Consider the following 12,831-nt stretch of genomic DNA (forward strand, 5'->3'; position numbering starts at 1 on the left):
ATATGTAAAATAAGACCTAATCATATACGGGAGACCGGGGCTAGTTGTTACACCTTATACTCCAGTGATTTTTTCTGAGGGTAGGTTTATTTTTCAAAGCCCAAAGTAGAGGCCTGCACTCCCACGTGACCCGATGCAACAGAGTGTGGCATAGGACAAGATCAGTTTGCGAGTGCGGGTGCAAGATAAGTGTGTAATGATATGTGTGTATCTAAAAATATGATATGTGTGTATCTAAAAATAATATATCTAAAAACATATAAATAGTTATTCATCTATTAAACAAAAGCAACAAGTGTAACTGGTCCTACTCGACACGTTCCAAGCGGGATTCGAACTGCTGTCTCCGGCAATCGAGGCGGGCGCGTTAACCAGGGCACTAAAGGCCACAGTCTCTAGCATCAGTCGCTAGCGCTCCTCTTGAGGCCAGGGGAGTGAGGTTTACATGCACAGCTCTTACTAGCTTGCCTCCACTACACTCATCCCCCAAACCTCACTCCCATCCGGGTCACAGCACCAAATGTAACTAGTCCTACTCGACCCGCTGCGAATGGGATTTGAACCGCTTTCTCCTGTATGGGAGACGGGCACGCTAAAAAGTACGCCAAAGGCCACAGTTTCTAGCATCAGTTGCTAGAGCTCTTCTTGAGGCCAGGGGAGTGAGGTTTACATGCACAGCTCTTACTAGCTTGCCTCCGCTACACTCAACCCCCAAACCTCACTCCCATCCGGGTCACGGCACCAAATGTAACTGGTCCTACTCGACCCGCTTCGAGTGGGATTCGAAACACTGTCTCCTGCATGGGAGGAGGGCACGCTAAAAAGGACGTTAAAGACCACAGTCTCTAGCATCAGTCGCTAGCGCTCCTCTTGAGGCCAGGGGAGTGAGGTTTACATGCACAGCTCTTACTAGCTTGACTCTGCTACACTCTTCCCCAAACCTCACTCCCATCCGGGTCACGGCACCAAATGTAACTGGTCCTACTCGACCCGCTGCGAGTGGGATTCGAACTGCTGTCTCCTGCATGGGAGGAGGGCATGCTAAAAAGGACGTTAAAGACCACAGTCTCTAGCATCAGTCGCTAGCGCTCCTCTTGAGGCCAGGGGAGTGAGGTTTACATGCACAGCTCTTACTAGCTTGCCTCTGCTACACTCTTCCCCAAACCTCACTCCCATCCGGGTCACGGCACCAAATGTAACTAGTCCTACTCGACCGCTGCGAGTGGGATTCGAACCGCTGTCTCTTGCATGGAAGGCGGGCACACTAAAAAAGACGCTAATGGCCACAGTTTCTAGCATCAGTTGCTAGAGCTCTTCTTGAGGCCAGGGGAGTGAGGTTTACATGCACAGCTCTTACTAGCTTCCATCCGGGTCACGGCACCAAATATAACTGGTCCTACTTGACCCCTTCTGAGTGGGGTTCAAACTAGCATCTCCGGCATGGAAGGCGGGCGCTAACAAGGACGCTAATGACCGCAGTCTCTAGCGACAGTCGTTTTTAAGGCCGGGGGAGTGAGGTTTACATGCATAGCTCTAACAAGCTTGCCTCCGTTACACAAGCACAATAAAAATATAAAATAAAAACTACTTACAGACACAAACATAGGCAGAGCGTGTGTAAGGCTGGGCGAAGCTTAGCTTTTTGCTTCTGCTTTTCTAGGATCAGTTTTCTCTGTAATAATAGCATATTGAATGAAATTTGGCAAGCGATCCAGTGTGTATGTGTGTTTGCACTCTGGATAGCCTCAAAGGTTTCTATTTACAACATGTTTTTTCAACGTGGAGTTCTGCACACTCACAAATCCTCTCATTAGAACAAACAAAGTGTAGATATTATGAGAGATTCATTGTGCAGTCAGCTTCATTGATTATAAAGAAACTTTGAAAGAATGTTATTAACTAAAATGATTGACAGCTTTTTAGTGATTATAAAGGGAGCAGTCTCTGTGCGCTTTCCGACATGCCAAATCACGCATGTGGTAGCCTATAGGATACTTGCTTTTCTTTTAAAATCAACAGTGGTTTGTGAATGTAGATGCTTGAAATAATTTATAGGGAACATTTAGCTGGGATGTGTAGGTTGCTGATAGGCAGCCTAACTTGAAACTATTTCATGGAAATTTCATGGACTTGCTGAAAAAATATATGTTTACTTTTATTTCCCTGTTGTGTTCCACTGAAAAAAAAAAAAAAAACAGCATGGAGGTTTGGAACGACATGAGGATGAGTAAATCATAAAATAGTCTTTAATTTTTGGTTTATCAATTCCTTTAAATCTTGCAAAAATCTTTAAAGAATTTAAACGTAGATCCAAATTCCACACGGCAGTTAGCTCCAATTCTACCCACTAGCTTCAGTGTCAGTGAAAAGCATCAGTGGTGAAATCAGCTCTTTTTCCATCAGCAATTTCTTCTCTTCCCCAAACGCTGACAGTTGTGGTGAAAGAGATCCTGTTGTCCGAGACGGCATCAATATTTACAGCTCCCGGTGTCTCGTGCGGCGAGGGGAGCTGTTGGACATCACACACTGGAATATGATAGCGCAGCTGAGTCCAGCTCTGGCGACAATCATGAGGCAATGTCTGCGGATTCACTACGACTGACTCAATAAATATCCATCTAAAATGTTCATGATGATAAGGGAAAATGATAGCCAAGATATCTACCCTCAATGTCACTAAACAAACATCTAAAGAAATTAATAATAAATTTGACAAATAATGTAAGCTTTTATTTTTAGATTTTTTATATGTACTTTTGTAATTTTTAAAAATATTTCTATTTAGATTTAATTTATTATTTCAGTTTTAGTCATTTCAGTACTTCAAATAAAAGTTGTATTTTATTTCAGTAAGTTGCCACAGGCGACATTTATCATTTTCATTTAAGTTGAATATATATATATATAATACACATTATGTAAACACAAATTATATTAGATTTGCTTAATCGCAATGAATCAATTTCACAGCACTAATATTATTATTACACAGAATAATATTTCAGCTTTATTTCAGTTAATGAAAACATTCAAAGAAATTAATGGTTTTATTTTACTAAATGCTTTAAATATAAAGTCCAAAACTGTCCAATCAGCAAGTGAAACATCAACAAAATAATACTTTTGTGCATTCTATGCCTTACGCAGGCACATAATGCACATGCTAGTCGCCTGTAGTCTTTGTGGTGTGTTCAAACAGCTTTTTGGCTGAGATGCAGCCGGCGCGAGGGGACAACACAGTCAGATTTTGTCACCACTAGTTCCTACGTAGACTTGGTGTGTCACAGTTAATGGTGTAAACCACAGAGGGCAGAAACAGAATCCAGTCACTAAGAACTGTCCAGCAATTCAATCCTCTGCTGGGCAACCAGATAAAAGCTCGGCACAGCAAATGCTGAGATACAGTACAACAGATCTCCAGTACCGGAAAACGAAAGGAAACAGAACTATGGAGCAGAGAACCCAGAGCCCAAATATCAGACAAACATCTAATACTCAGACAACAGAGGTAAATGAAAGAAATATGAAAACAACACACTCTACCACTGCAGAAAACTACCAGTAAAGGAGAAGAGACTGAACAATGGGACACGTCACTCAATTCGGGCACTGGAGGACAGGAAATCTCCTTAATATCTTTTTTTTTTCTCCCATTTATTGTCATGAAATTAACAAACTGAGACGTTTATCTTCTGCTTCTCAGATTTTTAAACTGAGAAAAAACATCCCAATAACATCACGTATCTCCTACAGAGTCTCAGAAAAGATCACAATATTGTCTCAAACTGTACTCAGATTTGCAGAGACACTAAGTCAGCAATTACTGTTTTAACTATTCATTATGGTAATTAATAGCTTTCTTTAATGAATATTTAATTTGATATATTTTTTAATTTTATATTTATACATCTGGACACATTATGGTAATGAATAGTCTTTATTTACTTTATAGAAAACAATTATATTTTGTATAAAATCTAGACACGTTGTGGTAATGAATAGCTTTCATTTTATTTATGGAAAATTTTATTTGATAATTTTTTTAAAATTTACATTTATACATCTGGACACATTATGGTAATGAATAACCTTTGTTCACTTTATGGAAAAAAATAATTTTATTTATTTATTTATTTATTTATTTATTTTAAATCTTGACACGTGGTAATGAATATAGCTTTCATTTTATTTATGGAACATTTTATTTGATAATCTTTTAATTTTATATTTATACATCTGGACACATTATGGTAATGAATAGCCAAATAATTTTATTTTTTAAAAATTGCAAATTTTATATTTATTCATCTGGACACATTGTAGTAATGAATAGCATCCATTTTATTTATGGAAAAAGTTTATTTTATTTATTTTTTATTTTGTATTTATATATCTGGACACATTATGGTAATGAATAGCTTTCGTTTTGTTTATGGAAAATTTAATTTTATATTTTTATATTTCATATTTATAATCTGGACACATTATGGAAATGGATAGCCTTAGGAAAATGTAATTTTATATTTAAAAAATGAACTTTAAGGTAATGAATAGCCATCATTTTCTTAAGGGAATTTTTTATATTTTTATATAGAAAACATTATATATATATTTTTTTTTATTTTTTTTTTTTAAATATGGACACATGGTAATGAATAGCTTTCATTTTGGAATATTAATTTTATTAATTAATTGTATTTAATCATTTTTTAATTTTATATTTATACATCTGGAGACATTATGGTGATGAGCCTTAATTTTCTTTATGCAAAATATAATTTTATATTTTTTCCAAGTTTTTGAGTGACTTGGGCATGTTTCCATGAGATTCACCCATATACTTCCATATTACTGGGCTTTATCAAGACTAGTTAGACCCACAGGTTTGAGTGAGTGAGGTCCATGGGGATCACCATAACTGAAGCAGGGCCGGTGTATGACAGGTAACACTCCAGGTGAACTTTCTGCATCACCATCTGTGCTCAAGGGAACACAAGACCATCTCTATTGTCCTTCTACACAAAGAGCTGCGCTGCCGGCCAGCCTGGACCCGGACGCAACACTTTTACTACACTGTACTCATGAGCCAAAACAACACACACAATAAAGAGGCTGTTGTTTAATTGCTCAAGGAGTTCTCATTTAAGTATCAACTTTGTCCTTAATAAGAACTGAAATCCTGAAACTATAAAAGAGATATACAGTATGTGAGATTATTGAGGACTTTTTCTCATGAGAAACAACTGAAGCATCTCTGAAGCATTTGTCTTATCAAATTTCTACATCAAGGAAATATGGGAACAATATAATACAATGTTCCTTTCTGTTACTATTGTATGGTCTGTCGCTATTGAATCATAACCACAACAAGAATAAAAGAATTCACAAAGCTGTTTCTTACAAAGCTGATGATGTGTTTTTCCCTTGTAAAATTAATATGAAAAAGTGCTGATGTTAAAATGAGGGGTGATGCAATGTCATCGACCAGATGATCATGTTAATCACGACCATTTCTCATTTAGTACAGGTTCTGTAAGCGATTTTAAAGTTCTTTTATAAAAAAGTTATAATTCTTAACTTCAAACGACAATATTATATATATATATATATATATATATATATATATATATATATATATATATATATATATATATATATTATTGTAGATATAGTAATTAATATAATGACATAATTTAAAAAAAATACATAAATGTATTGTAAAATATAACAATTTGAAAAAATACTTTTATTGATTTTTAATAAACAAAAATTATATGAATTACCTTATAATATGATTTTAAAAAATCACACACACACACACATATATATATATATATATATATATATATATATATATATATATATATATATATATAGTTCATATACTTTTATAACAAAATTATATTGTATTAAAAAAGTTAAAATGGTTGTAAAAAAAAAATATTGAAAAAATTGCGACATCATCGCTGTGTATTTTAATTGTTTTTACAGTGTAACTTCAACAACACACACTCTCTCCAAAAACCCACCCTAAAAAGACATGTAGAGCAGAGATTGTTTCTGGCTGGCAAAATAAAAAGCCTTAAATGTCCTTACTACCTTTGCGAGGCTCGTTTTATGTGTGCTACTTCAAAAAAATATATGTATATAATAATAATAATCGCTTACAGCACCTTTAAGGGAGGTGTGCAATCATCTAAGCTAATTATCAAAACATAGACAAGAAAAAGGGATGCTGACCACTTTATCCTCCTGTTGCAATTCCACAGAGGGAGGAAAAGCAAGAGAGAAAGACAAGGGAAAAAAGAAGAGGGGAGAACAACTGTGAGTGACATTCAGACACACATAAAGAGATGTTCATGTACTACTGCAGCGAATCACATCGCCGCTTATTACTCTGAGCAAAGTCATTTAAAAGCACCAAGACTGCACTGGGAGAGAGACATCAAAAGGTTAGATAAGCAGTTTCTGGACTGATACATCCATCGCCTCGGGCCAACAGGACGTTGTGGTAAAAACAGAGGGAGTATCACCCTCTAGTGGTCATTGTGTTAACTGCTCCACCCTCAGCAGCCAGCTGTAGGAAATAACAGTCTTCCAACAGGAGGAAAGATCAAATGTGTTACAATGAGTTGACTGATTTCTGAATTAAAAGGCCTTGCATTAATAAGTTCCATTATTTAAACAACACAACATTATTTTTAGTATCTATAAACACCATCACTTTTCTCAAAAACATTCCCTTTATGTCTCCTGTAATATTGAATATGCTACTCTCACTATTTTTTGCAGTATGCATACTAAGTACAGTATGTACACTGGATTGCTCAAAATTGGATATATACAGTCAAACCAAAATTTATTCAGACACCTTGAACATTTCATTCATTAATACAGTTTATGTACTATATATAAAAAAAGGGTAATAAAATATGACAAGATCTCATTAAACATATATACATGTCTTTTTGCTGTAAAACAAGTAACCGTAAGAATAACTTTTATATTTTTAGTAATATTTCAAGATGAACTGAAGCAACTGAAAAAAATTATGTTAAAATATAAGTATTAAATATGATACATCTTTTTTTTTTTATGAAACATTTATTTGTTCATCTCTCAATCATCATTGTCTTTAATCCAAAAACTAAGAATTTAAAGGTACAATATGTAAAATTTTTGCAGTAAAATATCCAAAAACCACTAGGCTAGTGTTATATATTTTGTCCAGCTGATTACTAACAATATCTCTAATGTTTTTTAACTACTTGTAAATCATGAGAAGATTCCCATTCTAAACAGTGACAGGGGGCAGTGCAGTCGCCTGTCAATGACGTCAGTTACCTTTGTTACCGCCTTTACTGACGTAGAAACCACATGACAACAGTGCCGTGGACAAATGCGGAAGTAGTGTCTAGCGTCCAGTAAACCACTAGCTTGCTTCAAGCAGTTCCATATTTACTTCTTGCACGTTTTATGGTGGATTGTGTTACTTATTTATGGAACATAATTACTGTTTACCATCTGCCGCTGGTTCTGTCGACAAGGACAGCTCCTGTAAACTCATGACCGGAAAAGCGGAAGCGGCGCCGGCGACTGTGTCATAATAAAAGTCCCACTGCTCGTGAGGCGTGTGTTGATCAATCGCTCCAGCTCCTTGTTCAGCTCCCGCAACACTCGGTCCTGCTCTGCTTCATACTACAGTAACGTTAATAATCACATCCACGAACATGAGTTCTTCCAGACTCCAATCCCTATTCTTTTGCACCGTCCGTTGAGATGGAGACCACATGTCCCAAGTTTCTGCTCTAAAACTTGGCGTCATCAAACTACGCCTTTGTTTTGAATAGGCTTCTAGCGACCTCTAGCGGAAAAAAAATATCACAAATTGTACCTTTAAATATAATCTTAAGGCATATTATTGGGCAATATAGAGTGACAATTAATACATGCATTTTATCCAAATAGTATGTTATACGGTTATTAAGATCTCATTGATTTACATTACTATCAGAATTTAATCTTAACTGTTGGCCATGTAAATATCAGTAACTGCACCAAATGACATATTTTTGCTCAGTTTGAGCCTCTGAATAGACCATTTTGGTGTTTGTAAATGGCAATGATGTGTTTTGTGGGTGGAGCCAACCTGGTGACAGAAAGTGACAGTTCTGCAGTTCAAGTCTATAGAAGGGTCATATCTCACCATTTTGATAATCCTATAAAAACGAACACATTCAGAACTGTGATGTCTTCTCCCAAACGGTCTATAAAATTGAGATGTCTTTCCATCTGTAAGGCAGTGTATGGTGCAAAGTGCACAGTATGCGGTGAGCAACTAGTATTCCATTCTGAACACGTCATTACACTCTGTGCTTGTGTATACGGCTGTACCTTGTTAGAGCGTAGTGAAACTCTTCCTCCACAGCGAGCACAGAACTTGGTTTGGCAATAAGAACAGAGGTGGCCACAGCCGTCGGCAAACTTGGTTTTATGGCAGATTCCGCAGGTGGGGGCGTCACTCTTCTGCTCCTGGGTGGTCTGTGTCTCATCCCCCATCTTCTTCACCTGATCCTTATACATTTCAAATTGCTGGTGCAATTTCCTGTGGGGAACAGAACACAGCCAATCAGAACACATCTAGAAAACACATTTTCCCCCGGTTTCACAGAAAAGGCTAGTCCAAGACTAAAATGAATGTTTGAGCTGTTTTAACTGAAAGTAACTCGCACTGACATATCTTATAATATGTCAGAGCCATTGTTTTGTCTCAATACACACTGGTAATGTTTTTTTTCTAGGGAACATTTATAAAAGTACTTCAGTGCCCTAATTGAACTAAGGACTAATCCTGGCTTAAGCTAAGCCCTGTCTGTGAAACCGGGCCTATAAGTTTAAACATTACGGGATATCACTTAAGAAACGAGATCGGGGTATTGTCATGGATTACAAACAACAGGACAATTTTATTGCTCAGAGGTTGCACTTTGATAGCTCATGAGACTTATGTTTCATTCAAATATCAACTTATCTTAGTTATCCTAAAATAGAAATTAACATTTTTATTCAGCAAGGATGGATTTTAATGGATGAAAAGTGACAGTAAACACATTTTTAATGTTACAAAAGTTTTATATTTCAAATAAAGCAACACTGTTGTTTTCAACATTGATAATAAAAAGAAATGTTCCTTGATCAGCAAATCAGCATATTAGAATGATGTCATTATGATGATATTAGAATGAACATGTGACACTAAAGACTGGAGTAATGACACTGAAAAGTCAGCTTTCCATTATAGAAATAAATTACATCTTAAAATATATTCAAATAGAAATTTTAGAAGTTATTTTTGGTTGTAATAATATTTCACAACATAAATATTTTATTGTATTTTGATAAATGTAGCCTTGGTGAGCATTAGAGGCTTCTTTCAAAAAAAAAAAATTACTAACCCCATACATTTGTACGGAGCCCTGCACATGACATGCAAGAAAAAAATAAATGAATAGTGTGCACGATTTACTATTTCGTTCCCTCGATTTACTAAATCATACAGATAACTTACTATTTCATTCCCTCTATTTTCTAAATCGTGCGGATGACTTGCTATTTCGTTCCCTTGATTTGCTAAATCGTGTGCACAATTTACTCTTTTGTACTCTCGATTTGCTAAATCGTGTGGACGACTTACTATTTCATTCCCTCGATTTGCTAAATCGTATGGTTGACTTACTATTTCGTTCCCTCGATTTGCAAAATTGCGCGGACAACTTACTATTTCATTCTCTCGATTTGCTAAATCATGCGGACGATTTACTATTTCGCTCCCTCGATTTGCTAAATCATGCGGACGATTTACTATCTCGTTCCCTCGATTTTCTAAATCATGCGGACGATTTACTATTTCGCTCCCTCGATTTGCTAAATCATGCGGACGATTTACTATCTCGTTCCCTCGATTTTCTAAATCATGCGGACGATTTACTATTTCGCTCCCTCGATTTGCTAAATCATGCGGACGATTTACTATCTCGTTCCCTCGATTTTCTAAATCATGCGGACGATTTACTATTTCGCTCCCTCGATTTGCTAAATCATGCGGACGATTTACTATCTCGTTCCCTCGATTTTCTAAATCATGCGGACGATTTACTATTTCGCTCCCTCGATTTGCTAAATCGTGCGGACGACTTATTATTTCGTTCCCTCGATTTGCTAAATCATGCGGACGATTTACTATTTCGCTCCCTCGATTTGCTAAATCATGCGGACGATTTACTATCTCGTTCCCTCGATTTTCTAAATCATGCGGACGATTTACTATTTCGCTCCCTCGATTTGCTAAATCATGCGGACGATTTACTATCTCGTTCCCTCGATTTGCTAAATCATGCGGACGATTTACTATTTCGCTCCCTCGATTTGCTAAATCATGCGGACGATTTACTATTTCGCTCCCTCGATTTGCTAAATCATGCGGACGATTTACTATTTCGCTCCCTCGATTTGCTAAATCATGCGGACGATTTACTATCTCGTTCCCTCGATTTGCTAAATCATGCGGACGATTTACTATTTCGCTCCCTCGATTTGCTAAATCATGCGGACGATTTACTATTTCGCTCCCTCGATTTGCTAAATCATGCGGACGATTTACTATTTTTTTCCCTCGATTTGCTAAATCATGCGGACGATTTACTATCTCGTTCCCTCGATTTGCTAAATCACGCGGAAGATTTACTATTTTTTTCCCTCGATTTGCTAAATCATGCGGACGATTTACTATCTCGTTCCCTCGATTTGCTAAATCACGCGGACGATTTACTATTTTGTTCCCTCGATTTGCTAAATCACGCGGACGATTTACTATTTCGTTCCCTCGATTTGCTAAATCACACGGACGATTTACTATTTCATTCCCTCGATTTGCTAAATCGTGTGCAATATTTACTCTTTTGTACCCTCGATTTGCTTAAACATGCGGACAACTTTTTCTCTACATTTGCTAAATCGCACGGATGTCTAACTATTTCATTCCCTCAATTTGTTAAATCGTGCACATGATTTACTCTTTCGTTCCTTCTATTTGTTAAATCGTGCACATGATTTACTCTTTCGTTCCTTCTATTTGATAAATTGTGCACATGACTTGCTATTTTGTTCCCTCAATTTTCTAAATCGTGCGGATGACTTACTTATTTGGTCCCTCGATTTGCTAAATTGTGCGCACTATTTACTTTTTTGTTCCCTCGATTTGCTAAATCGTGTGCATGATTTACTTATTCATTCCCTCAATTTTTAAATCATGTACACAATTTATAAATCAAGGCAACAAATTATTAAATCATGCGCATGACTTAGCCTACTATTTTTTCCTGCATGTCATGCGTGGGGCTCCATACTTTTGAATGAGGTAAATTATAATACATTTAAAAAGTTGAATTGGTATAAAACTAATATGAAAACAAGGAATACATTTCTAAGAGCTTGTCACATGTTCTGAACTAGATTTTAAAAATCTTTATTTTTCATAGAATCATACAATATAATAAAGAGTATTTCTAAATAATTCAATACATGAACAAAAAAAATATTTTCATTGAACCATATACAATATCATTTTTTTTTCTTTTTTTTTTTATAAATCCTGAAAACAAATATATTGTTCTGAAAGAAAAGCCACATTCACAATGAAATATTTGTAGAATCAGTATAATGGCTTATTATGACTGTGTTTTGTTGGTTGTCATTAAGCTCTGATTAAAGTCTCTATAGTGACTGCTGGAGGTGTCTGACGGACACTTAACACTGACGAGAACTTTTTGTTCTTCGGCACACTTCATCAGCAATTAAAGCATCATGTGCAGCCTTGAGACTATTTGTGGCTAAACTCTTTCAATCCAACTGACAAAGATAACACATCAGGCTCACGTGCATCACCTCATATAGACTGCAATACTGAGACAATCAGTAATTATTAGCTGTTTGTTTGGAGCTACAGTAACATGTGCGCTATTTGCTGCACCACAGTTCCCACTACAATACCTGATTGATATTTATCAATATATTCAGATAAATATCAACTTGTTCTTGAGCCAGCAGATCACCTTAAGGGTATTTATGGGACTTTTATGTAAGGGTGACGTTTAATCATGTACCCTCTCATTTCCGTAAGAGAGCAGAGGGGGTCAAAGGCTTGAGACAGACCCTGAAACGCTAGCTGAACGCATGCATGACGCACATGCATTTTGTATGTCCCCTGTCAATCAACAGTAGCCGTGGAAACCAAACACTGGGGGCTAACGCCATAAGCTGCCTATTAGAGGAGGTTTGGTCCCACATCTGCCCCTGCAACATTCATTAGCAGGCTGAATTATTGAGCATGCTGATCTCTTTACTACGGCAGAACGCCTGGGTGTTACCCAGAATTCACCTGGCCACCTCCCACCAAACTCAAACTTGAGCACATTCTCACGCTAATCACTAGCTCTGACAGGAGACTTTGAATACTTAATGCTAAGGAGTTTGTTTCTTGTAAATTTAATGACCACAAATTTCACTGAACTTTTGTCTTTTGACTTCAGCATAAACCGGTTGTTAAAAAATTGACAAACCATGCTTGATTTACACATATAGTCTATAATACTTAGTTAGCATTCTTATTAATCACAATGATATATTTAGTTTCACGCTTTTAAGAGTCCTACAAAATATTCACTGGTCACTGGTACTACTACTGTAATTTAGGAAAATACTGGAGAAACACATCAGAATAAGCTGCTAGTTTTGACTAGGTACAGTGAACTAAAACTAAAACCATTAAAAACA

At 36.4% G+C, this 12,831-nt stretch overlaps 1 protein-coding gene across 2 annotated transcripts in view; it reads right to left on the reverse strand.

Moving 5' to 3' along the window:
* rims2a (regulating synaptic membrane exocytosis 2a) overlaps nucleotides 1-12,831 on the reverse strand; it is a 236,105-nt gene that overhangs the window by 178,589 nt on the left and 44,685 nt on the right. The window contains exons 2-3 of one of the 2 annotated variants that reach the window (XM_067410751.1): nucleotides 8,395-8,605; nucleotides 6,241-6,252 (exon numbers count right to left, since the gene is read on the reverse strand). In XM_067410751.1, the coding sequence (XP_067266852.1) occupies nucleotides 6,241-6,252; nucleotides 8,395-8,605 (223 nt within the window). The remainder of the gene's footprint in view (nucleotides 1-6,240; nucleotides 6,253-8,394; nucleotides 8,606-12,831) is intronic. The other variant, XM_067410743.1, reaches the window with a different exon arrangement.

Source organism: Chanodichthys erythropterus, chromosome 2 (genome assembly GCF_024489055.1).
Source record: "Chanodichthys erythropterus isolate Z2021 chromosome 2, ASM2448905v1, whole genome shotgun sequence".
NCBI lineage: Eukaryota > Metazoa > Chordata > Actinopteri > Cypriniformes > Xenocyprididae > Chanodichthys > Chanodichthys erythropterus.